General features: G+C 41.6%; 2 protein-coding genes across 2 annotated transcripts in view; one reads left to right on the forward strand and one right to left on the reverse strand.

The window, feature by feature from the left end:
- ZW10 (zw10 kinetochore protein) overlaps positions 1-1526 on the forward strand; it is a 37677-nt gene extending 36151 nt beyond the window's left edge. Inside the window, exon 17 of the mRNA XM_077249971.1 lies at positions 62-1526. The gene's annotated coding sequence lies outside the window, so the exon portion shown is untranslated. The remainder of the gene's footprint in view (positions 1-61) is intronic.
- TMPRSS5 (transmembrane serine protease 5) lies at positions 743-27963 on the reverse strand. The gene is made up of 9 exons (XM_077249972.1): positions 27818-27963; positions 19181-19294; positions 14685-14728; positions 14250-14412; positions 10351-10532; positions 8513-8611; positions 2710-2852; positions 958-1110; positions 743-875 (listed from the first exon to the last, which is right to left on the reverse strand). The coding sequence occupies exons 2-9, from the start codon at positions 19288-19290 to the stop codon at positions 867-869; spliced, it is 903 nt and encodes a 300-aa protein (XP_077106087.1). The 5' UTR covers positions 19291-19294; positions 27818-27963; the 3' UTR covers positions 743-866.
- Between the last annotated feature and the right edge of the window lie 10 nt (positions 27964-27973).

The raw sequence follows: 27973 nt of genomic DNA on the forward strand, positions 1-27973 counted from the left end.
AAAATTTGAAAATGGCAACATTTTCAACAAATTTCTATTTATTGTTTTTTTTTTTTCACAGATAAGCACAAGTCATATAGAAGAAATTTACCACTATCGTGAAGTACAACGTCATGAAAAAAGTCTCAATCTGCGGGATCCGTTGAAGCGTTCCAGAGTTATCTCGTTGAGTCACACTGGTGAGAATTGTAAAATTTGGTCTGGTCATGAAGTTGAAAAGAGGCTTGGGGGCTAAAAGGGTTAAGTCAAGAAAGCAAGACAAAAAAGAAGTTTATTGGCAGACGCAAGCACGTGTAAAAACTGCGAAAAATCACGTCCCCTGTTGAGATTTGTGCTTTGTTTAAGTCTTCTCTTTCTACTCTGCACTTCCAAGATCTTTCTCTCATAAAACAAAAACTCCAGTGAGGAAGAGAGCTGTCAGAAGCAACTTAAATAGGATTTATTTTATCACTTCAATTCGACAGAGCAAATAAAAAAAAAAACAGCAAAGTATGACCCCGAGTAATTACTGGAGCTATCAATTATACTAATTACACCAGAAGCCAGTGCACAAATCTTTGTAGAATGGATGTGAAATGTAACTGGCTTTATCTATGGACGTCGCTTCTAGAACATGTCGGTGAAAACTTGTATTCGGAGGCCTAGAGATCTTCCACCTCCAAAGGTTCCCGTCCGTAGAAGAAGAATCTTTTCTAGAACGTTTCCAATCCTTTACTATTCACTCATGATGCCAGATAAACTGCAAGATGGGATTGCATAGTATATCACTGGATTTCAGAAGGCAGGCATCTGAATCGTCCTTATCATGGATGGAGTGCCACCACGGCCGGTTCCATTACCCAGAGGTCCAGATGGTCACATTGCGTCTAGTCCTCCTAAAATAAACAGAAATAGAATTCCAGGTGATTATTTGGGTCTTGGAGGGCTTGAACGCCCCGAGAGAAGGACGAATATTACCTCGATGCTCCTATGTATCCAGTCTAGGAAGGATGCAATCTTAGTGTAGACCCCCGGCCGGTTGGGCTCGGCACATCCCATGCCCCAGCTCACCACTCCAACCAGGCGCCAGGTGAAATCAGTCTGACAAACCAAGGGTCCACCGCTGTCACCCTAGAGGAACAAGGTCAGAGACAGTAAAGTGAGCAGACACCCTCCTTTTACGATGCTGCTTATTTTTTACCCTTGGCAAAATAATTGGGAACATTTTTAAATTTACACAACTATTCTATCTGGAACATCTATGTAATGTGCTGTTGGTGTAGGGGATGCTGGCAAATATTTATAGTCTTGGTCAATTCTATTTTAACCTTTTCTGCAATAACAAATTTTCATGTATTTATTTTCTAACTTATGTACAATTGCTTCTTCCTAAATTAGAATATCATCAGAAAGTTAATTTATTTCAGTTCTTCAATACAAAAAGTCAAACTCATATTATGTAGTCATTACAGAGTGATCTATTTCAGTCGTTTATTTTTGTTAATGTTGATGATTATGGCTTACAGCCAATAAAAACCTAAAAGTCATTATCTCAGTAAATTAGAATAATTAACAAAAAACACCATCAAAGGCTTCCTAAGCGTTTATAAAGGTCCCGTAGTCTGTTTCAGTAGCTCCACAATCATGGGGAAGACTGCTGACTTGACAGATGTCCAGAAGGCAGTCATTGACACACTCCACAAGGAGGGAAAGCCACAAAAGGTCATTGCTAAAGAAGCTTGCTGTTCACAGAGTGCTGTATCCAAGCATAACAATGGCAAGTTGAGTGGAAGGAAAAAGTGCGGAAGAAAAAGGTGCACAAGCAACCGGGATAACCGCAGCCTTGGAAGGATTGTTAAGAAAAGTCCATTCAAAACTTTGGGGGAGATTCGCAAGGAGTGGACTGCTGCTGGAATCATTGCTCCAAGAGCCACCACACACAGACGTATCCAGGACACGGGCTACAAGTGTCGCATTCCTTGTGTCAGGCCTCTCATGACCAATAGACAACACCAGAAGAGTCTTGCCTGGGCCAAGGAGAAAAAGAACTGGACTGTTGCTCAGTGGTCCAAGGTATTTTCAGAAGTAAAATTTGCATTTAATTTGGAAATCAAGGTCCCAGAGTCTGGAGGAAGAGTGGAGAGGTCACAATCCAAGCTGCTGGAGGTCTAGTGTGAAGTGTCCACAATCAGTGATGGTTTGGGGAGCCGTGTCATCTGCTGGTGTAGGTACACTGTGTTTTATCAAGGCTAACGTCAGCGCAGCCCTCTGCATGCTGTCATTTTGATACAATCAGAGTCTTCTCTGCTGCAGATTTAGCAGTGCTCTGAATGCTAAGGTGTGTATAAACCCCTCTCACAACACTGATTGGCAGTCTTTGTGCACACTGTGTATTGACAGCTGCTAATCAATGGTGGAGGCGGGGTTACACACAGCAGGAGGACTAGGCGGCACAAGACAACTAGTCTTGTGATAATCTCCTGCTGATGAAACACTTTTTTTTTTTTTTAGACCGCAGCACACAGTAAGTGACACTTCACTGGAATCATCCTCTACATCATGCTGCTAGCAGATTACATTGAAAAACCTGCTGACTTTATTTCTCAGTCCCCCTAGAGGACTTAAATGGGTCATCAGTTGAGTTTAATGGAAAATGCAATAAAAGTAGGAGGTGTTTGAAGTGTTCCAGGCTTTTTGTCAGTAACTATTCAGTAACTATTTTGTTCATACCTGACAAGCATCAACTTTTCCATCCAGGTATCCTGCACAAAGCATCTGGGGAGTAATATCTCCATCGTATATGCAGGAACTGTTGCATTTCTTGGTACTGATGAGAGGAACCATGGCTTCCTTCAGACTCTGAGGCATGAGAGCTAGAGAGACGAGATACTTATGAATCAGTCCGGCATCTTTGATAACGCCTAAGGCTAAATTCACACGCAGCAGCGACGCTGTGTCTGATAACTGCAGTAGTCCTTTGCCACTGTGGTCTTTCACCTGCAAATGATGGAGACCTTTACGATAGGGCAGGTTGATTTTTCAGGAGAAACAGCAGTTTCCCTACAAAATTAAGGGACCAGTGAAAAGACCACACCGGTACATGGCAGCTGCATTTTTTGTCTGTTTTAAAAATAGTGCACCATCTTGAAACTTTTACCAGGGGGGAAAAAATGCAGCGTAATCTGAATTTACGTGCTTTTATGTAGTGCCGCTTCTGGGTGGGGTGGCCTTCTGCTGCTGCTCAGGCTTTAAAAGTCATTGCCGTATTTACCCTTTTTCATCTGTAAATGTGAATATCCTTTTTATATGATAACAGCAAACATAAAATAACAAAATAACAACTTTTGCTTAATTGGACCTTGAAAACTACATAAAAGACACCATGCTGTGACCGGCAATGTTCACTGCGGAGCTGCCTCCTGGAAATTAGCCGAAGATTGGGAAAACACACAGTAATTAACGAAAAGTGGGTCTTACATAATCTTCTCTCTAACTGAATAAGTCTTATTTTATAAAAGTTTTATATGGTTTTCTCTTAAAGGAAAATTATTTAATATACACTTTCTACTTTGTCTGTTTTCAGACATTTAAAGGGAGTCTGTCGGCACATTTTACCCTGCTAAATTACTTAAACCATTGTTAACAAATCTATGCTGCAGTTTACAGCATTTTTTTAAATCGGTTTCATGAAAAATTATAGCACGTTTTGGTTTCTCTAGCCTCTATGCATCAGTGTACATAGGAGACAGGAAAATGGGTCTTTAACCCTTATCCATTATCCTAGTTCTTCTGGACGGCCATATAAGCGTATTCGAAAGTTAAGCTTTGTGGTTATAAATCAGAGGATGATTCAGGAGAAGTCAGATTACTGTTTGATTTGTCTGCACTTTGCTGTGTGCTGTGATGCATAGATGCTGTAGAAACTAAATCGTTCAAACGTTTTGAAGAATACCCATTGCAAAACTTATTTTTAGCCTAAAGTACATTAATTTAAACTGAAGTTGTCACATTGAAAATGCAGTCCAGTCAGCAGAAAGCATGAGAACAGAAAGAGCGGAGCAAACTGATATATAGTGTGAAGAATATTGGAGATATAATTTCATACCAATCATTTGTATCTTATTTGGCCTGGGATTATAAAACCCCTTCCTTTGTCCAGCAGTGACAGGAAACCGGGCTCCGTAGGAAGCCTACATTCTCAAAGCCTCAAAAAGAAAGCTGGCACCTATCTCAGCAGAGGAGCAAGCCTTAAAGGCTGCAAGTAAAGGATCTCATACCTTGACCAGCTCAGAGCAGGAAAAAGGCTTGCTTACTTGCAATATAGCGTCCCGCTGAAGCTGCAGTCATCTTCTAAAACATTCCAGAAACATAATTCCATAAGGAGTTATGGAGATGCTATATATCCTAGCCGTACATCGTGTATATTTCTGAGATCCCCAAAACACGGCAAATGCCTACCTGGGTCTCAACCTGTTCTAGCTGCCAGAGATATGGAGATACATAGAACAGCTAGTAGAAACCAGAAAGTAAAGCTGTGTTTGCTCTTAACGCATAGCATAGACCCCGCCACATCTGATGGTGCCAAAACCGCCTCCCTAGGATGCGGCGGCACCACAGTTCCAAGGTAAATTATGCCCTGCACAGAGATATCCTACCACCTCTTAATATTTATGTGTTGGTTCTCTTGGCTTTTTGAGTGCCCACTCACCAATTTACTAATGGGTATTTTTTCTGACACCTTTATGTATTTATTTTCTTCAAATCTCCTTCCTTTGTCCCTGTACATCATTTTTTACCATTTGTGTCATCAGTGTGTAGCTGTGGTGCCTGCTATTCTCTGACCATTCTCTGTCTTCACCATGATCGTTTTTCTGTCCTACCTTTTAAACATATTTCTAATAAATATTGTGTCTTATATTCTTGCTATTTTGCACTATAACCCTAGTATATTATCCTTACTCTCATACAGGGTCACTTGACTGTTTACAATTTATCTGTTTCTAATTCCCCTTATATGGTTCCATTGTATATGTGTAACCATAGTGTATATAGTGTATTTTCTAGGTGTCCTTAAGGCGATTAAATATATTTAACTTTAGGCTGCTCTTCTATCTCGATCCACGAATCCACACGTCCGTTTCTTGGTTTAACTTTCCATGCTACCGGGGCTGGTTTCTGGTCTGATATAATCCTGTTAACGGATTGTGCTTCTATCTTACGAGGAACTGGTGGCAGTCCTACTGGGCAGACAGTGCTCTGTTTCACTGGTGCTGGTGAAAGGGGCTTCTCAACCTGTCAGGATTGTGGACGAGCATGGTTCCACGTCACTGTCTGTGTGGGCAACATCTTACTCCCCATGCCTCCCTGGGCCCATGCGGACAGCGGGCATCTGTAAAACTACCAAGCTGACGTTACGTGTCCCCAGGGGATGCGGAACATCACATTGGTGAAAGTGGAGAGACAGCATTACATGATCTATCTGTCGTAATAGTGATGTAAGGCAAGGTGTGGATACATCACATAGTTTTGTGGGAAAAGATTCTGTATTACTTTTTTAAAGTAAGCATCTGTAAAACTACCAAGCTGACGTTACGTGTCCCCAGGGGATGCGGAACGTCACATTGGTGAAAGTGGAGAGACAGCATTACATGATCTATCTGTCGTAATAGTGATGTAAGGCAAGGTGTGGATACATCACATAGTTTTGTGGGAAAAGATTCTGTATTACTTTTTTAAATTTCAATCCTTGCTCATTTTGGGTTTTTAAGTCCTAATCAGTGAGTTACATCTTTCCTTGTATCAGTGTGCATACAGAGATAGCTGTCTTCATTGATTAGGACCACTTCCTTGACTAAAACAAATGATCAGGAATAAAATGCAAGTTATGCAGAATCTTTCCCCATAAAACTACATAGCTGTTTGCTCAGCTGCTTCTGTGCTGTAACATACTCCCTGCAGACTGGCCTGCATTTTCAATATGACAGGTTCTGATTAAAGAGGAACAGTCACTTAAATATGTATTTTTTTAACTCAGTATAAATGTCGCTGTTCTCCTGAATCCGGTTTTGTTTTTCTTTTGTTCCTGCGCCTCTCCGTTCCTGAGATATGACCCCTTCTTCACTGTACTTAAATCCAGTCTTGTAAGCCAAATAGGCGTGGTCAATAATGCTCCTCCTTGAGCCACACCTAGTTGACTAAAAATACTAGATTTATATACAGGGAATACCTCAGGAATGGAGAGAAGCAGGAACATAAGAAAAACATCTTCGGATTCGTGAGAACAGCGGCATTTACACCAGTTTTAAAAAAAACATCTTTATGGTAAGTGACAGGTCCTGTTTAAATTAAAACAATGCATCAATATTCTTTAGATGTAGTCATCAAGTGCCCTTAAAATATCATAGGTCAGGTAAATAATTCTAATTAGTGCATCGTTATTGACTATTATTAATGTACTGGATACCCTCATATTATGAAATGTTAGAGATATTTGGGACTGAAGTTTGGGGAACTACCAGGAAGTCCCCAAATTCTTTGCCACTCCTAAGTACCACCCTATATTAATATTTTGAGGTTTGATACCTGTTCTTATTGTTATCCATTTATCGTTATTTATTTAGCACAAACCTAATAGAATCGCTGCACATGGCACACACTTGTGTTTACACCCCGACGTGTGGATGAGGCCGGTTGCTCATTTTATAGGCTGCAGGCTTTAGAAATAACGACCCTTGCAGAAAGTCATCATCCATCATTGGAGATTACTCAGATACTACATACGTGATATCGCTAAAGCATTTCTTGGGTCTCCATTCTTCCTCCAGTTACCGGAGGTTTTTTTTCCATCTAGTGAGTTCTCTCTCCTGATAGGATTGAGGATGTCAAGTTGTCAGACCTCAGAACCGTATAACATGTATCGGACATGGAGAGCTTTAATTATCGCACGTACCTGCGAAGGACTCATTCCATTCATAAAATCGATAAAGGTCACGGTTGGACCATCCATCTATGCCGCTATAGGTTACCCATAATGAATGTGCCATCAGCACAACAGTGTGCATATAGTGCTAAGAATAAAAGTGCTCGGTCTCTTTCAGGAAACCCATAGTGTTGTGCAATTATTACATTAAGGATTAGAAACCCCTGAATTAGTTGTTATTTAAAGAGAACCTGTCAGCGGGATTTTGCCAAGTAAACTAAAAAAGAAAGTAACTAAGTAATCAGTGTTAGAAGTTTTCAGTTAATGAGATGCCGGTGCTCCGGTGCGAAACTGTAGGCAGAGTCTTGTCTTGGTGCTCTAAGCCAGAGAAATCAAGGAGAGACCTGACCGCAGGCAGCCACGAAGCACAAACATGTTCATCATAGAAAAAGAGTCAGACAGAAAGAGACACACAGAGACACAAACTCGGACAAAAATACACAAAGGGAGAGACAGACACAGAGAGAAAGAGACAGACACACAGAGAGAAAGACACACAGAGAAAGACACTCAGAGAGAGACAGATACCGACAGAGAAAGACAAACACACAGAGACAGATACCCATAGAGAGACAGACAGTCTCTGCGTCTCTCTCCCTCTCTGTGGCTGTCTCTTTTCTGTTCCCAATTTACTGAATCCAGTGCGCAAGGTCCATACAGACATGGAGGGGAGAACATGACCACAGAGCCCGGACCTCCACCCCATCCAACACCTATAATGGAGATTGTGAGCCCGGCCGCCCCCAACATCAGGGTCTGACCTCACAAATGCTCTCTGGATGAAGGGATAAAAATTCCCACTATCTCCAAAATCTTATAGAAATCTTTCCCAGAAGAGCAAGGCCGTTATATTTGCAGAGGAGCGATTCCATATTATGTCGATGGATGTAGGATGGGAGATCAAAAACGCTCCTAGAGGTAAATGTGGAGGGGCCCAATACATTTGTCTTCCATGAGTCTAATTAATGGGAACACCACTATGATAATGTAGATTGATAGAAACAGCTGAGCGTCTTTGCATATGACCACTGCAGCCGGTCACGTGTTGTACTTCTGTCATCATCATTGCTGAGTGGCCATGTCAGCAGTAGGATTGGCTGCATCTGTCTTGTGCCGGGGCTTATACACACAGTCCATGAGCACTGCCAGAGCCGAAAAAAAGAAGTGAATATCAAATGTCTAGATAATAAAATCTGCTCTTTTTATTTTTTTCAAAGGTGCGGTATCTGACTACACATAGTTTATTCGTAGTCTGTAACCATGGAGACACAGTTCTGTATGGGAGCTGTAAGATAATAGGATATATTTAATCAAGGCAATTTTCAACTTATTTTACTTTTTACGTCAAATGCACTGTGGTAATAAGGACTGATACTAAGGATGTATGTAACCTCATAGGGAAAATGTGATCAGATTTAAAAAAAAAAGTATATATTTCAAGAGAAATAATTTCTGGTGAAGTTTTATAATACTTTTTGGTTATTTTATTTTCACACTTATTGTAGTTTTCCCCAGCTGACGTAAAAAAAAAGCAAACATAAAGGTAATACTCACTGTTGTCAGGATGAGTATGTCCCCAGCCGGAGACCCAGCACTCGGAGCCCGCAGGGATATCTTGCTCATATTGCGGTAGACACACAGGGAGAACGCTATCTAAAAGAAATCATGTTCATCCAATTAAAAAAAGTGATATGCAACAGGGGTTAGAAAAATGAGAAGCGATAGACTAAAAAAAAAGGATATAATGTACACAACACCCACAACGCACAACATCATCTACAATATATAAGTACAAAGGGCTCGGAAACACATAAAACATTCAGCTGCCATGTTCCTGGACAGGAACAATAAAGATTTCCAGCTGAAATATGCAAAAATTAAAGTAAGTAGAAATTTAACAATTAGAATAAAATAGGGCATATAATATGGTAATCAATGTGTTACTTTCATTTATTTGTGATGTCCAAGCTGTGATGATAACAGATTTCATTCCAAACTGTGCTCTGCTGTAGCCCAGGCTTATAGGACTAAGAGGAGACCGGGAAACCAATCTACTTCCTTGTGAGAGCTCAAGTATGACGTAGACTTTCCCACATTGACATTATTGACAGATCCATGAAAAAACAACAACTGAACAATGAAGACAAAGACTTTACATACTTACTGCACCTTGAGATACTCGGGCAATGTGATATTTCCATTATTGGCTATTATATTACGCCAACAGGGTCTTCCAATTATGGTGGTTTCTTTTAGCAAAGTTCTTAAAAGGTCATTAAAGATTAAAAAACTGATATTTAGACCTTGTAAAGCTGATGTATTTACTCTGAAAATCCAAGTCAGAATGGCTGTATTATTCTTCTTGAAAGTTTATGCTCAATCTCATCCCACCTAGTCTGATTGACAGCTTCTCACTGTCCCTCCTCCCCGTTGCTGCTGAGTCTCCACCCAACAAGCTTAATTAACAGCTCCTCCTCATGCTTCCTCCCTGCTGCTGAACCTATGGCCACCATGCTGAATTGAGAGCTCTTCTGTGTCCATCCTGCCTACTTCTACTAAATCTCCACTCACAAAGCCTGATTGACGGAATTACACTCTCCCTTCTCCCTGGTGGTCCTGAATCTCCACCCATCTAACAATGTCCCTCCTCCCTGTTGATTCTTTATCCTCTTAGTCTGATTGACAGCGTCTCACTGTCCCTCCTACCTGTTGCTGCTGAATCTCCAAAGTAGCCTGATTGACAGCTCCTCAATGTCCCTCCTCATCTGATTCTCTGTAAACAGGCTTAACCATAGTGATGTCATGTCGCCAACGCAGACAATGGTTGGCTGCAACAGTCACATGTCACGTCAACACACTACATCATTGGAGAAGCCTCATTTAAAGAAACTTGTGAGGGACCTCACAAAAATTGAAGTGGGAGTTAATTTTTCTATTTTTGTTATTTTAGAACATTTGCAGCTATTTTTAAATACTTTGGGTTCTGGACATCCTCTTCGAAAGTAGAGAATGTTTTCATATTACATTCCAACTAAAACTTTGTTTCCACTCACATAGCCATCTCATGATAGTGAGGAAAATCAGTGATAGAATTGGTCCCATGAATGTTTATGGGATGGTTCCCAAATATATGACACATCATTTATTGCACCAGATTGGTCCCAATGCCACAAAATATGTTGCCTGCAGGCATTACTTGATTGGGCTATGGATGTCTACTTTGAAAGTGGAACGCTGGATCATCTGTGTCAATTACATGCTATGTGACCCCCTTACATAGACCCCCCATGATGATCCAAACAAGCAGGCAAGAACAAAATGTCTGTGCCCTTCTTCAGTCCATTAAATAATTTCTAAACCTATACGCCATAATAATAGAATAAAGAACCAACCTGAATAATTTAAAGGTTTCTCTAATTTCATCAATGCAATGTCATAATCATGGCTCCTGTCATCATACTTCTGATGATAAATGATTTTCTCCACTGCTGAAGAAGATGCGTATTGTCTTACAGGGGAGTGACTGACAATGCCTGAAAGGACAGACCAGCTGGACAGCGAAGGAGACCTGTAACTAATTGGACTACTTATCAATAACATATGAAACATAATAAGAAAATCATTATTCACCTTGTCACTTGCCATTTCATTTTCCATGTGATTAATCCTTGTGGGTGGGACTTAATATATATTTGCACTAAACCTCATGGGTGGGGCTTGATATAATTGAATAAAACAAGCTGTGTTGATATTGTTTGAGGGCTTTTTGGGTAGATTTAAAAATATAACACCTATTGCTATGTCACAGGAGCTGAATGCCCATAAACTAATCTATGCAATAGAATTTACTGTAAGTAAGAAACAGATACGTCCACTAGAAATGAGCAAATAGATTTCCAAAACCCTGGTTTAGCGGCTAGGTCAGCATTCCCTGGTCACTGTACAGGAACCCTGAAAACCGTCTCCCAGCTGCCAGCATCCCCGCCTCCTCTATTCATTAGCCGGCCTGGTGCAATGTTGTGTGTGTGGCACTCTATAACAATAATGTCCGGCTAATCAAGGGAGGATCCAAAAATGCTGACAGGTAAGAATCCCTTTAAGCGGTCATGGATTGTACTGCAAATCAATTACCCCATCACTAATGTCTACCGTTATACACTGCTCAAAAAAATAAAGGGAACACTAAAATCCCACATCCTAGATATCACTGAATAGTGTTGAGCGATACCGTCCGATACTTGAAAGTATCGGTATCGGAAAGTATCGGCCGATACCGGCAAAGTATCGGATTAGATCCGATACTTTGCCGGTATCGGCCGATACTTTCCGATACCCGATACCAATACAAGTCAATGGGACTCAAGTATCGGACGGTATCCCTGATGGTTCCCAGGGTCTGAAGGAGAGGAAACTCTCCTTCAGGCCCTGGGATCCATATTAATGTGTAAAAGAAAGAATTAAAATAAAAAATATTGCTATACTCACCTCTCCGACGCAGCCTGGACCTCACCGAGGGAACCGGCAGCGTTCTTTGCTTAAAATGCGCGCTTTTACTTCCTTCCGTGACGTCACGGCTTGTGATTGGTCGCGTGCCGCCCATGTGGCCGCGACGCGACCAATCACAGCAAGCCGTGACGTAATTTTCAGGTCCTCAATGCCTAATTCTAGGCATTCAGGAATTTAAAATTACGTTCTGGCTTGTGATTGGTCGCGTCGCCCATGTGACCGCGACGCGACCAATCACAAGCCGTGACGTCACGGGAGGCAGGAGACGCGCGCATTTTTAAAATTACGTCACGGCTTGTGATTGGTTGCGTGCCGCCCATGTGACCGCGACGCGACCAATCACAGCAAGCCGTGACGTAATTTCAGGTCCTCAATGCAGAAATAGGCATCAGGACCTGAAATTACGTCACGGCTTGCTGTGATTGGTCAATCACAAGCCGTGACGTCACGGAAGGAAGTAAAAGCGCGCATTTTAAGCACAGAACGCTGCCGGTTCCCTCGGTGAGGTCCAGGCTGCGTCGGAGAGGTGAATATAGCAATATTTTTTATTTTAATTCTTAATTTTACACATTAATGTTGTTTCGATACCGATACCCGATACCACAAAAGTATCGGATCTCGGTATTGGAATTCCGATACCCGCAAGTATCGGCCGATACCCGATACTTGCGGTATCGGAATGCTCAACACTATCACTGAATGAAATATTCCAGTTGTAAATCTTTATTCATTACATAGTGGAATGTGTTGAGAACAATAAAACCTAAAAATGATCAACGTAAATCACAACTAATATCCCACGGAGGTCTGGAGTTGGAATGATGCTCAAAATCAAAGTGGAAAATGAAGTTAAAGGCTGATCCAACTTCAGTGGAAATGCCTCAAGACAAGGAAATGATGCTCACTAGTGTGTGTGGCCTCCACGTGCCTGTATGACCTCCCTACAACACCTGGGCATGCACCTGATGAGTCGGTGGTTGGTCTTCTGAGGGATCTCCCTGACCTGGACTAAAGCATCCACCAACTCCTGGACAGTCTGTGGTGCAACGTGACGTCGGTGGATGGTGCGACATGATGTCCCAGATGTTTTCAATCGGATTCAGTCCATAGCTTCAATGCCTTCATCTTGCAGGAACTGCTGACACACTCCAGCCACATGAGGTCTGGCATTGTCCTGCATTAGGAGGAACCCAGGGCCAACCGCACAAGCATATGGTCTCACAAGGGGTCTGAGGATCTCATCTCGGTACCTAATTGCAGTCAGGCTACCTCTGGCGAGCACATGGAGGGCTGTGTGGCCCTCCAAAGAAATGCCACCCCACACCATTACTGACCCACTGCCAAACCGGTCATTCTGAAGGATGTTGCAGGCAGCAGATCGCTCTCCACGGCGGCTCCAGACTGTCACATGTGGTCAGTGTGAACCTGCTTTCATCTGTGAAGAGCACAGGGCACTAGTGGCGAATTTGCCAATCATGGTGTTCTGTGGCAAATGCCAAGCCTCCTACACGGTGTTGGGCTCTGAGCACAACCCCCATCTGTGGATGATGGGCACTTAGACCATCCTCATGGAGTCGGTTTCTAACCATTTGTGCAGACACATGCACATTTGTGGCCTGCTGGAGGTCATTTTGGCAGTGCTCCTCCTGTTCCTCCTTGCACAAAGGCTGAGGTAGCGGTCCTGCTGCTGGGTTGTTGCCCTCCTACGGCCCCCTCCACGTCTCCTGGTGTACTGGCCTGTCTCCTGGTAGCGCCTCCAGCCTCTGGACACTACGCTGACAGACATAGCAAACCTTCTTGCCACAGCTCACATTGATGTGCCATCCTGGATGAGCTGCACTACCTGAGCCACTTGTATGGGTTGTAGAGTCCGTCTCATGCTACCACGAGTGTGAGAGTGCAACCAACATTCAAAAGTGACCAAAACATCAGCCAGAAAGCACTGGTAATGAGATGTGGTCTGTGGTCCCCACCTGCAGAACCACCACCATCCATCTGTTGTCTATTCCATTTGCACAACAGCATGTGAAATTGATTGTCAAACAGTGTTGCTTCCTAAGTGGACAGTTTGATTTCACAGAAGTTTGATTTACTTGAAGTTATATTCTGTTGTTTATGTGTTCCCTATATTTTTTTGAGCAGTGTATTTGAGTTGAAAAAGTCTTACATACCCCATGCTAGCAATACCCTAATCAATAGCAATTTCCACCACTATCACCGAGTGGCCACTTAGACCAGTGCAATGGAGGCAAACGTGTTTCCAACTTGTATGGGATATCATTGTAGATTATTTAAATGAGAAAAAGAGAGTTGGAAAATCTAAACAAATAAAAATTAGCAGTTATGTTCATACTTGGACCTATTTTTGATCGATTGACAGGTTGGGTCCTCTAATTGGGTCATCTATGGTGGGTCTAAATCAGGCTATGTGGTAGGGATTTCATAAGAACAGTTTCTATATTTGGTCTGTGAGGGGTTTTGTCGTGGATGAAATTGCTTACAGATAAAACTACAAATCACTGATTGATCTCTCCCTTAATCCTTGAGTTTTTCTTGGCTTCCACTGATAGAATGGGATCATGAATGACTTGTAAAGTAAAGCATCGAGAAAAACTCAACATGATAGATCGATTTTCTGACATATTTGTCAAACATTCCTGCTATCACCTGCCAGCTGTCATCCCTGTTTAGATGAGGAAAGTTGGCAAAAAAAATAGTTTAAATTTATTTTTCATCCATCCAAAATCTCTAGCGTATGTCCAATTTAAACCGTATCAAGACCTACTTGTGCACACAGTGTGCTGCCGTTATGATCCATTGCTGGGCTATGATGGAGCCACCACAGACATGTTTGTTGTGTAGATACAGACTGACTAGCCATGGCCAACGACCCAAGCTTACATCACGTCCTCCAATTATTCGAGAAGATTTGGAACGGGATCCGCATTCTACAAAAGTAAAAGGTAAAGTTATAATTTGCTTTACGTTACCAAAAGAATTAACGGGGTTGTATGTGATTAGGAATAAGGTTTGCTTCATTTTCCAGAAACAGACCCTCTCCATGGACTCTGTGGGACATTGCAACTCGTGCTGTTCCTGGAAGCAAAAAAGCAAGTCTTGTTTTCTAGATTCATAAAACTTCTTTAAGGAACGACTGCAGACTTTTTGCATTCAGAGTTGTCTATAGTGACGTTAAACTTGGGTAAAATTTACAACTCACCTGAACATTTCAGTGCAACAATGTGTTCAGAACGACATCCTTGTCTGCAAAGTGAAATATGGAAAAAAAAAGTACAGTCATTGTGAGAAATAGGAAATCATAACAAACCAATTTAATAAAAAGAAAATTCATGGCATAATTGAGGTAGTAGGACGAAGCCAAAAGATTGAAGGTATCCATGTGAGAGCCTTATCTTTGCCAATTTTTGAGAATGGGCAATGGTAAGATTCAAGGATGCATAGGAGCAGGATGACTAGCGATGTTTGAAGCTCCCTATGTAATTTTTTTTCCCTTGTTCCTCACTCTTCCGCACAACCCAAAATGAATACAAACCATTCATCAGATCCCCGAAATAAAGATATACTGTAAACCAAACACGACCAACTAACTGAACAAATAGATAATAAACCTTCCCTCCCCACAGGAAGACCCTCGTCCTTTTTCCTTTCCCCAATTGAGCACTTTAAGAAAACATTAAACCGGAATACAGTCCATAGTCAAGACTTCTCCTATTTACAATTTTAAAGAACTTAGTCCAAACCTCGCCATTTACAGATCCCAAACTAGATCCCCTTAGTTTACAGACCCTACATAAGATCCCCTTGTTTACAGACTCCAGACCAAACATTCCCGTTTTTACAGATCTTAGACCAGACCATTTCTGTTTAAAAACACAACATCAAGCCAGACTCACTCTTCTCTACAGCCCCCCTACCAGACCTACTCCTGTCTACAGCCCCCTAACAGACCCACCCCCTGTCTACAACCTCCAATCAGACCCATGCCTGTCTGCAGACTCTTCCAGACCAACCACTGTCTACAGCCTCCAATCAGACCCACACTTGTCTCAGCCCCTCTACCAGACCCACCCCTAAGCCAAAGTAATACCGAACATGAGACTACCAAGAAGTATACATGCTAATTTCAGATTAAAATATGCCTTTATTTATAACAAGGTGGCAGATGGTTAAAATAAAAATAAAATAAGAACGTGCGCAAGACAGGACTAATTAATGTAATATAAGATAAATAAAGTGCATGTCAGGACACCCCCTGACGAAGGAGTTTTCCGAAACGCGCGTCGGGGTGCGCGCAGAGACGGGACCCAGCTTACCCCCCAGGTATAGGATATATACTTTAGTGTACCATTATATTTTGTGTGCATCTGTTCTTATTGTGGATCGTTGGAGATTTTGCACACCATTTGGCCCTAAATGTGCGGCCTTTTGCACTTTTTGCACTTCAGTGTTTATCCCAGGTATAGGAGATATATATCTCTCTATGATATATTCTGTATGTAGATCTATGCGTATTTTGGACATTGGTTTGCCCTAAATGTGTGGCCTTTTGCACTTTTGCACTTGAGTGTTTATCCCAGGTATAGGATGTATATCTCACTATGATATAATTTTTTATGTATTTGTTAGTACTATATATCTATGCATATTTTGCACATTGATTTGCCTTTATTGTGTGACTTTTTGCACACATGCACTTTATTTATCTTATGATTGATTCTTTTATATATGTATCAGTCATATTACACTTGGTGTAAAGTCGTATGCACCTTTTCTCACTTTATTGTGGTTTAATCACTTTTTATTTTGTGCTTTTTTACAATAACATATGCATGGTTGAGTAATATATAATCATCCTTATACTGAGTCCTTTTCCGGGGTAGCTAGAAATATATAAATATATTACATTAATTAGTCCTGTCTTGCGCACGTTCTTATTTTATTTTTTATTTTTATTGTAACCATCTGCCACCTTGTTATAAATAAAGGCATATTTTAATCTGAAATTAGCCTGTATACTTCTTGGTAGTCTCATGTTCGGTATTGCTTTGGCTTAGTTATCCTTTCTGTAGTGGTTTCCACTAAAAAACCTTCACAGCACACCACGACTACCTGTGTACTATTAGTATATACAGTGGGGCAAAAAAGTATTTAGTCAGTCAGCAATAGTGCAAGTTCCACCACTTAAAAAGATGAGAGGCGTCTGTAATTTACATCATAGGTAGACCTCAACTATGGGAGACAAACTGAGACAAAAAAAAATACAGAAAATCACATTGTCTGTTTTTTTATCATTTTATTTGCATATTCTGGTGGAAAATAAGTATTTGGTCAGAAACAAACAATCAAGATTTCTGGCTCTCACAGACCTGTAACTTCTTCTTTAAGAGTCTCCTCTTTCCTCCACTCATTACCTGTAGTAATGGCACCTGTTTAAACTTGTTATCAGTATAAAAAGACACCTGTGCACACCCTCAAACAGTCTGACTCCAAACTCCACTATGGTGAAGACCAAAGAGCTGTCAAAGGACACCAGAAACAAAATTGTAGCCCTGCACCAGGCTGGGAAGACTGAATCTGCAATAGCCAACCAGCTTGGAGTGAAGAAATCAACAGTGGGAGCAATAATTAGAAAATGGAAGACATTCAAGACCACTGATAATCTCCCTCGATCTGGGGCTCCACGCAAAATCCCACCCCGTGGGGTCAGAATGATCACAAGAACGGTGAGCAAAAATCCCAGAACCATGCGGGGGGACCTAGTGAATGAACTGCAGAGAGCTGGGACCAATGTAACAAGGCCTACCATAAGTAACACACTACGCCACCATGGACTCAGATCCTGCAGTGCCAGACGTGTCCCACTGCTTAAGCCAGTACATGTCCGGGCCCGTCTGAAGTTTGCTAGAGAGCATTTGGATGATCCAGAGGAGTTTTGGGAGAATGTCCTATGGTCTGATGAAACCAAACTGGAACTGTTTGGTAGAAACACAACTTGTCGTGTTTGGAGGAAAAAGAATACTGAGTTGCATCCATCAAACACCATACCTACTGTAAAGCATGGTGGTGGAAACATCATGCTTTGGGGCTGTTTTTCTGTAAAGGGGCCAGGACGACTGATCCGGCTACATGAAAGAATGAATGGGGCCATGTATCGTGAGATTTTGAGTGCAAACCTCCTTCCATCAGCAAGGGCATTGAAGATGAAACGTGGCTGGGTCTTTCAACATGACAATGATCCAAAGCACACCGCCAGGGCAACGAAGGAGTGGCTTCGTAAGAAGCATTTCAAGGTCCTGGAGTGGCCTAGCCAGTCTCCAGATCTCAACCCTATAGAAAACCTTTGGAGGGAGTTGAAAGTCCGTGTTGCCAAGCGAAAAGCCAAAAACATCACTGCTCTAGAGGAGATCTGCATGGAGGAATGGGCCAACATACCAACAACAGTGTGTGGCAACCTTGTGAAGACTTACAGAAAACGTTTGACCTCTGTCATTGCCAACAAAAGATGTATTACAAAGTATTGAGATGAAATTTTGTTTCTGACCAAATACTTATTTTCCACCAGAATATGCAAATAAAATTATAAAAAAACAGACAATGTGATTTTCTGTATTTTTTTGTCTCAGTTTGTCTCCCATAGTTGAGGTCTACCTATGATGTAAATTACAGACGCCTCTCATCTTTTTAAGTGGTGGAACTTGCACTATTGCTGACTGACTAAATACTTTTTTGCCCCACTGTATATTATTTCTTTAATAATTTATATTTTGGATAAGTTTCAGGTGTTCTGTGTTTCTAAACAGACCCACCCCTGCCTACATCCCCTCTACCAGACTCACCTGTCTAAAGCAACCCTATCAGACCCACCCCTATCTATAGCCACTCTACCAGACCCACCCCTGTCTACAACACCTCTCTCAAACTCACCCCCATCAATATCCCCTCTACCAGATCCACCCGACAACATTCCCTCTACCAAAGCAATCTCTGTCAACAGCCCCTCTAACAGACCCACCCCATCAACATCCCCTTTACCAGATCCACCCCATCAACAGGCCTTCTACAAAACCCACCCTATCTAAAACTCCTCTACCAGACCCACCCCATCAGCAGGCCTTCTACCAAACCCATCCCCATCTGTAACCCCTCTACCAGACCCACCTTTGCATACAACACCTCTATCAGACTATCCCCTGTCAACAGCCCCTCCATCAGACCTACCCACATTTACAGCCCCACCATCTACAGACCCTCTACCAGACCAACCACTGTGAACAGCCCCTCTTCCAGACCCTGAAATTTCTTATTAAATCTTAAACTTTATATGTTATTCTCAATGAGACCAGGGCTCCTTTCAATCTCATGGCATCAACATTTGGAGGGGGCATCTTTTGACAGCTGCCATGGCCACTGATTGGCTGCAGTTATCACATTTCGGAGAGTAAGACACCAACTTGGACAGAATGTTAAGGCTGCAACTGGCTTTTCAAGCAAGGTAATACCCCTTTAAGCTAGTTACCTCTCCCATCCTTAACTTCCCTGTTCCCAGCACAGCGTTGGATGCTTAGCATTAGAAGCAAAAAACGTCTAGTAAATAATACAAGCTATTGTCTTGTTATTAATGTGCATTTTTATTATACTTCTTTTACTTTGCACTATACATAATAATCTATACTTTTCTTTCACCTACTGACGTACCTGATGTGCCAAATATGCTCTGGTGAAGCGGTTTGTCCAAATGGGACCTGGACAAATTCTTGACTGTGATTTACATTTGCGGATGTCAGATTCACAGCTTTCTGATGCATCAGTCTGCAGGACACAATTCAGTCAGGAACATCCTAACTTCACAATGAACTTTATGTAAAAGTAAGGTTAAAAATTAAACTACCGGCTCTGCAGGGGCGTAATTAGGGAACTAGTGTTCCTCTGGGTGCTAAATTCTAGACAGGCTTCTTTGTGCATTGATATGGATATTTGGGTATGGAATTTAGTTTACTTAAAGGGAATTTGTTATCAGGTTTTTGTTGTCTGTGAACAGTATGATGTAGGGTCAGAGACCCAGATACCAGCGATATTTCACTTACTGATTGCTGCAGTTTTGATAGAATTACAGTTTTCTATACTGGAGATCTAGCAGTTCTCTGAATGTTGAGCTCTGTATAACCCCACCCACACCACTGATTGGCTGCTTTCTGTGCACACTGTGCATAGGCAAAAAGCTGTTAGTCAATTGTTGGGGAGTGGTTGGACTACATGGCAGAAGGTTTACTAGTCCTCAAGTGATATGCTCCTTTCCAGAAGCAGAACCGGGCAGAATCGGATTAGTCTCATCTCTGGCTATCATCTCTGACTGGATCATTAAAATATAGACTTTCTGCAATGACTGGATGTGTCAGAGAAAAATACACACTGCTCCTGACCAACTCTTCCCAACACTGATGCAGGTGATTGACCGGTCTGTCCATTGTATGTGCCTAGGTACAGACCTGTCAATCATTTCTAGCAGCGCTGGGAAGAGCCGGCTGTGAGTATTATCGGATTAGTCTCATTTTTGGCTATGGTCCTCGGCTGGATCATTAAAGTATATGCTTTCTAAAATGCCTGAGAAAAATATACCTTGCCGAAATTATGCTGCCAGGTGGCTCTGATTTAGGCTAGTTTCACATTTGGTTTAAAAACGTAGCATTTAAAACGCAAACGCAGGTGGTGAAAAAACGCATGTAAACGCGTGCAAACGCTGCGGTTTTTAGACGCATGCATTTTCTCATGCGGTAAAAAAAGCGGCGTTTTGACGCGTTTGCATGCGTTTTTTCCTGCGTTTGCGTTTTTAAAACGCACGCTGAGAAGTGTGTGACAGCTGCCAATCATCAAAATTAGGGTTGAGCGAAACAGATCGGCCAATTTCAAAAGTCGCTGACTTTTGGCAAAGTCGGGGTTTTTTTTTTTTTTAAATATATATATATATATATATATATATATATATATATATGTATATATATATATATATATATATATATATATATATATATATATATATGTCATTGAGACACACATATATATATATATATATATATATTTATATATATATATATATTTACTTAAGCGCGATATAGCAGAAAAGCCCATTGCCGGCTTTTCATTTCTCCTGCCTAAACCCGACATGATATGAGACATGGTTTACATACAGTAAACCATGTCATATCCCCCTTTTTTTTGCATATTCCACACTACTAATGTTAGTAGTTTGTATGTGCAAAATTTCGGCGCTGTAGCTATTAAATTTACTTACTGACATCGGACGGTATAGTACGTCCGATGTCAGCTCCCCTGCTTTAATGCAGGGCTCCACGGTGAGCCCGCATCAAAGCCGGGACATGTCTGCTGTTTTGAACAGCTGACATGTGCCCGCAATAGCGGCGGGTGAAATCGCGATTCACCCGCCGCTATTAACTAGTTAAATGCCGCTGTCAAACGCAGACAGCGGCATTTAACTACCGCATCCGGGGGTCGGCGATGTGTCAGGACAGTAACCATAGAGGTCATTGAGACCTCTATGGTTACTGATCGCCGGTAGCTGTGAGCGCCACCCTGTGGTCGGCGCTCACAGCACACCTGCAATTCTACTACATAGCAGCGAACAGCAGATCGCTGCTATGTAGCAGAGGCGATCGTGCTGTCCCTGCTTCTAGCCTTCCATGGAGGCTATTGAAGCATTGGCAAAAGTTTAAAAAAAAGTTAAAAAAAATGTGAAAAAAATAAAAAAAATATAAAAGTTTAAATCACCCCCCTTTCACCCCAATCAAAATAAATCAATAAAAAAAATCAAATCTACACGTATTTGGTATCGCCACGTTCAGAATCGCCCGATCTATCAATAAAAAAAAGCATTAACCTGATCGCTAAACGGCGTAACGAGAAAAAAAATAGACACGCCAGAATTACGTTTTTTTGGTCGCCGTGACATTGCATTAAAAAGCAATAACGGGCGATCAAAAGAACGTATCTGCACTGAATTGGAATCATTAAAGACGCCAGCTCGGCACTCAAAAAATAAGCCCTCAACCGACCCCAGATCATGAAAAATGGAGACGCTACGAGTATCGGAAAATGTCACTTTTTTTTTTTTTTTTTTTTTTTTTAGCAAAGTTTGGAATTTTTTTTCACCACTTAGGTAAAAAATAACCTAGTCATGTTAGGTGTCTATGAACTCGTACTGACCTGGAGAATCATAATGGCAGGTCAGTTTTAGCATTTAGTGAACCTAGCAAAAAAGCCAAGCAAAAAACAAGTGTGGGATTGCACTTTTTTTGCAATTTCACCGCACTTGGAATTTTTTTCCCGTTTTCTAGTACATGACATGGTAAAACAAATTATGTCTTTCAAAAGTACAACTTGTCCTGCAAAAAATAAGCCCTCACATGGCCAAATTGACAGAAAAATAAAAAAGTTATGGCTCTGGGAATGAGGGGAGCGAAAAACGAACACGGAAAAACGAAATATCCCACGGTCATGAAGGGGTTAAGGGTTAAATCGCAGAAAAAATTGGCGTGGGCTCCCGCGCAATTTTCTCTGCCAGAGTGGTAAAGCCAGTGACTGAGGGCAGATATTAATAGCCTGGAGAGGGTCCACCGTTATTGGCCCCCCCCTGGCTAAAAACATCTGCCCCCAGCCACCACAGAAAAGGCACATCTGGAAGATGCGCCTATTCTGGCATTTGGCCACTCTCTTCCCACTCCCGTGTAGCGGTGGGATATGGGGTAATGAAGGGTTAATGTCACCTTGCTATTGTAAGGTGACATTAAGCCAGATTAATAATGGAGAGGCGTCAATTATGACACCTATCCATTATTAATCCAATTGTATGAAATGGTTAAAAACAACACACACACAACATTGCAAAGTATTTTAATGAAATATACACACAGGTTGTAATGTTTTATTCCTCTCTCAATCCACCTGAAGACCCTCGTTCTGTAACAAATTAAGCACAGCTGCATTAAAGCAGAGCTCCTGCCTGTAAAATATTTGAACCCCTTCAGATGGATTTACATCGTGGGATGTTACAGTTCTACGTAAGGTATGTATATTGTTGGTTTATTATTTTTAATTTGTTACAGAACGAGGGTCTTCAGGTGGATTGAGAGAGCAATAAAATATTACAACAACCTGTGTGTTTATTTAATTAAAATACTTTGCAATATTGTGTGTGTGTTTTTTTTAACCATTTCATACAATTGGATTAATAATGGATAGGTGTCATAATTGACGCCTCTCCATTATTAATCTGGCTTAATGTCACCTTACAATAGCAACATTGACATTAACCCTTCATTACCCCCTATTCCACCGCTACATGGGAGTGGGAAGAGAGTGGCCAAGTGCCAGAATAGGCGCATCTTCCAGATGTGCCTTTTCTGGGGTGGCTGGGGGCAGATGTTTTTAGCCAGGGGGGGCCAATAACCGTGGACCCTCTCCAGGCTATTAATATCTGCCCTCAGTCACTGGCTTTACCACTCTGGCGGAGAAAATTGCGCGGGAGCCCACGCCAATTTTTTCCGCGATTTAACCCTTAAATTTAATAGCTACAGCGCTGAAATTTTGCACATACACACTACTAACATTAGTAGTGTAGAATATGCAAAAAAAGTGGGATATGACATGGTTTACTGTATGTAAACCATGTCTCATATCATGGGTTTAGGCAGGAGAAATGAAAAGCCGGCAATTGAATTACCGGCTTTTCTGCTATATCGCGCTGAAGTAAATATAAGTATATATATACAATGGTGTTCAAAAGTCCTGCATAGGCGTGAAGAAAACTATATGTTTCATACTTCTGCATCTCTACAGTGAAACTGGTGGAACATATATGTTTTTGTAATCCCTCATTGTATGCCATACTCATTTTTGAATGTCCCAAGTGTATAAATTGTTATGGTATGCGCATTTTTGATAATTTTTTTACAGCATAACCATACCTACACCAGTACAGTGTGTAGAATGGTGAACAGGTTTCTAAGTTCATTAACTTCCAATGCACGTTCACACAGACTTAAATTTTACTTTTTAAGATTATTTTTTATTTAATTCAGAGTCCCGAAAAGGGCATTTTTAGTGCATCTTTAGCTTCTAATACTTTATTGGCCAGCTTCTGCTCTTTAGCACCAGCTTGCATCTCTGTGGCATTGAGTGAACAAGCTTCTGCAGATGTTCACGAGTGATGTGGTTCCAGGCCTGTATCAGAGCCTCAATCAACTCACTCTTGGTCCTTGGCTGTTTTCTAGATATCTCTAATGATACCTTGTGCCACAAATTTTCAATTGGATTGAGGTCCGGGGACTGAGCTGGCCAGTCAATAGTAGCCACCTTGTTCTTTTTTTTCTATTCCATTACTGTCTTAGCTCTGTGACAAGGAGCATTATTATCCTGGAAGATATAATCCCCTGAAAACAGGTGTTGAGCAGAAGGCAGCATTTTTTTTATTAAGGATGTCTATGCATTTTTTTGCATTAACCATACCCTCCACAATATGAAGCCTTCCAACACCATTGGCTGCCATACAGCCCCAGACCATTACTTTCATCGGATGTTTCACAGAGAAGCTCAAACACTCTGGCTTGTACTCTTCATGTGGGAACCTTCTCACATAAGACTTGCCATCATTTCCTAAAATGCAAGAAGTGCTTTCATCACTAAATAGCACTTTTTCCCACTCCTCCTTCCTCCATTCTAAATATTTCAATGCCCACAGTTTTCGCCTTTGTCTTTGTATGGCTGTCATCAATGGCTTCTTTCGGGCCTTGCACCCTCTCAATCCTGCTTCCAAACATCTCTTCCTAACAGTTGATGTTGCTACCTCAATATTGCACTTTTCTTGCCATTCTCGCAGAAGCTGAGGAGAGGTGAGCTTTCGATTGGCAAGGGATGTTCTTATCAGTACTCTATCCTCCCTTTTAGTTGACTTTCTGGGCCGACCAGATCTGGGCCTGTCCTGGGTAATTCCAAGCTGCTTATGTTTCTGCAAAATTCTTACGACTGTACTCTGATTACAGCCGACCTTCCTTGCGATCTGGGGGCCAGTATAACCCTCTTCATGTAGCACCACAACTCGCACACGATCCTCCGCTGACAAAAATCTGAAGGCTCCCATCATAAAACTCTACAGTATGATTCACTAGATAGACCAACAGATAAAACAAACAAAGCAGCAGATGTGATGCAATGTAATGCAATGTGATTGGCTGCCATATCCAGGTTATGATTGGTCACAAGAACCTCATCTGTGATTGGCTAATTTTGGATCTGAAGCTGTACAATATTTAGTTGTGCTTTCAATTCCCATATTGTTGCAATAATATCAGGCAAAACTGCTTCAAAAGCTAAAAATATTAGAGGGAGAGAATGCAAAATTGTATTCTGAACAAAACCATATATAACACTGGTCAACAGCATTTTTGGTGCCAAAGATATTTCATCGAATTTAGGGTATTTTTGGGGTGCTGATTCTGAATATGTCATCAGTTTTGCCAGATTGGCTCAAGTTTTTTAGATTTTTGGTATCTTATTTATAGCACTTGTTGGTAAATGCGACGCATCATCTCATTAATTTCTTTGGATTAGTACTTGAACTGAGCAGTTCTCAATATAGTTTTGTGTTAATTAGTGTTCTAAAAGTTTGTTCATAGCTTGATTTTTGCACTAACTTTATGTTGTTGTCTGTTTTCCAGTGAAAAGCATGAACTCATCAAGAAGAAGTTGTCTTAACGATCCAGACTCATTCTGTTACATTTGTGGTGAATACACACTGCCAAAACATAGAAGAAACATAACAGACTTCGTAAAAAAAGTGTATTTTGCCTATTTTGGGGTTATGCTTGGGGACCAAGACAAGTTTTGGGCACCACACATAGTGTGCAAAGCATGTATCGAATTATTACGAAAATGGAGCAAAGGACAAAGAAAAAGCTTCAAATTTGGTGTTCCAATGGTGTGGAGAGAGCCAAAAAATCATCATGATGACTGTTATTTATGGTAAACACAGGTACAGGCACATCTTCACAATGAGGGACAGGCCTTCTTGCAGATTCCATGTTACTCCCATTTTCGTTTCTTATGCTTATTGAATCCTTGCACTGCACAGAAATAACAGTCATCATGATGATTTTTTGGCTCTCTCTTTTTTTGTTGACCTGTGTAATATGTCATATTAGCATCGAAGATATTCGACAGAAAACGTTTAAAACTTGAAAAATCAATTTATCCTATGCCTATGCAGGACTTTTGAACACCACTGTATATATATATATACAGTATATATATATCTATATATATAATTGTCTAAGGGTTTTTCCGTCTGTCTGTCTGTCTGTCTTTCTGTCTGTCTGTCTGTCCTGGAAATCCCACGTCTCTGATTGGTCGAGGCCGCCAGGCCTCGACCAATCAGCGACGGGCACAGCATGGCGACGATGATGTCATAATGGAAATCCCACGTCTCTGATTGGTCGAGGCCGCCAGGCCTCGGCCAATCAGCGACGGGCACAGTATCGACGTAGATGTCATAATGGTTGCCATGGCGACGATGATGTCATAAAGGTTGCCTCGACCAATCAGCGACGGGCACAGTCTGCCACGAATTCTGAAATCATCATTGTCCATATACTACGGGGACATGCATATTCTAGAATACCCGATGCATTAGAATCGGGCCACAGTCTAGCCTCGATCAATCAGCGACGGGCACAGTATCGACGTAGATGTCATAATGGTTGCCATGGCGACGATGATGTCATAAAGGTTGCCTCGACCAATCAGCGACGGGCACAGTCTGCCGCAAATTCGCCTCGACCAATCAGCGATGGGCACAGTATCGACGTAGATGTCATAATGGTTGCCATGGCGACGATGATGTCATAAAGGTTGCCTCGACCAATCAGCGACGGGCACAGTCTGCCACGAATTCTGAAATCATCATTGTCCATATACTACGGGGACATGCATATTCTAGAATACCCGATGCATTAGAATCGGGCCACAGTCTAGCCTCGACTAATCAGCGACGGGCACAGTATCGACGTAGATGTCATAATGGTTGCCATGGCGACGATGATGTCATAAAGGTTGCCTCGACCAATCAGCGACGGGCACAGTCTGCCGCGAATTCACCTCGACCAATCAGCGATGGGCACAGTATCGACGTAGATGTCATAATGGTTGCCATGGCGACGATGATGTCATAAAGGTTGCCTCGACCAATCAGCGATGGGCACAGTCGGCCGCGAATTCTGGAATCATCATTGTCCATATACTACGGGGACATGCATATTCTAGAATACCCGATGCATTAGAATCGGGCCACAGTCTAGTATATATATATATATATATATATATATATATATATATATATATATGTGTCTCAATGACATATATATATATATATGTATATATATATATATATATATATATATAAAAACGAAACCCGACTTTGCCAAAAGTCGGCGACTTTTGAAATTGGCCGATCTGTTTCGCTCAACCCTAGTTAGGATCCCTAGGGTTAGGGTTAGGGCTAGGGGTAGGGTTAGGGCTAGGGGTAGGGTTTGGATCCCTTTATCACCTTGATGGTGGGGGGTGGCTTATCAGTGTGTATTCTTGTTTTTTTCTATTGAAACGCATGCGTTTAAAACGCAACCAAACGCATGTGCTTAAAAACGCATGCATTTACATAGACAGCAATATGTTTTTTTGCCGCAAAAAAACACATGCGTTTTTTTGCGGCCAAAAAACGCCTCTAGAAATTACTACATGTTGCATTTCTGCAACAAAACGCAAGCATAGAAAAGACACATGCGTCGTCAAACGCGGCAAAACGCATACAAAAAAAACGCGTTTTTAATGTTAAATATAGGAAAAAAACGCATGCTTTTTTTGCGCTAAAACGCAGCGGCAAAAAACGCAAATGTGAAACCAGCCTTATGCTGCCCACATTTTAGGCAGCATGACGTGGGCAGTATTACTCAAATGACCTTTTCCCTTTAAATGGTTGAATTTATTTTAGAGGATAGTTCACATGGGCCCCTGAGCAGCCAAGAAGTGACCAAAAGATTAATTTGTGACCTATTTGGATCATTCACGACTCTCACGAGGCCTAAAATATGCAGACTGTATGGGGGCCGATCTATTGGACTAACGATCTTTCAGCCCCATAGACATTTCATCAGCCCCCATAAGAGAGTCTTAAAGAGCCCCTATCAATGTTAAGTCTGCAATTGGTGCTCATTATCCCAGAATAGAGAATTGCTCGAGACATTACTTTCACTACCATATTAAGATTTATACCTGATGAATCCTAAGTGTCTGCACACGTGGGTTCCCCAATCTGCGCTCCACCTCTCATGACACGTGTGGAGCCATTCTTCTCTGTACTCCACCTGCACTTCCAACAAGAAGTTTTCTGTATTTATTCTGAAAGATACTGAAACCGTTTTCATGAAA

This window comes from Ranitomeya variabilis, chromosome 4 (genome assembly GCF_051348905.1).
Source record: "Ranitomeya variabilis isolate aRanVar5 chromosome 4, aRanVar5.hap1, whole genome shotgun sequence".
In the NCBI taxonomy this organism is placed as follows: domain Eukaryota; kingdom Metazoa; phylum Chordata; class Amphibia; order Anura; family Dendrobatidae; genus Ranitomeya; species Ranitomeya variabilis.

Excerpts from the sequence above, each read along its gene's own strand:
- TMPRSS5 (XM_077249972.1), bottom strand. The coding sequence starts at position 19,290 with ATGCATCAGAAAGCTGTGAATCTGACATCCGCAAATGTAAATCACAGT. Across the intron at positions 14,729-19,180 it reads GAGCATATTTGGCACATCAG|ACAAGGATGTCGTTCTGAAC; the intron begins GTACGTCAGTAG and ends TTCACTTTGCAG. Across the intron at positions 1,111-2,709 it reads GAAAAGTTGATGCTTGTCAG|GGTGACAGCGGTGGACCCTT; the intron begins GTATGAACAAAA and ends TTGTTCCTCTAG.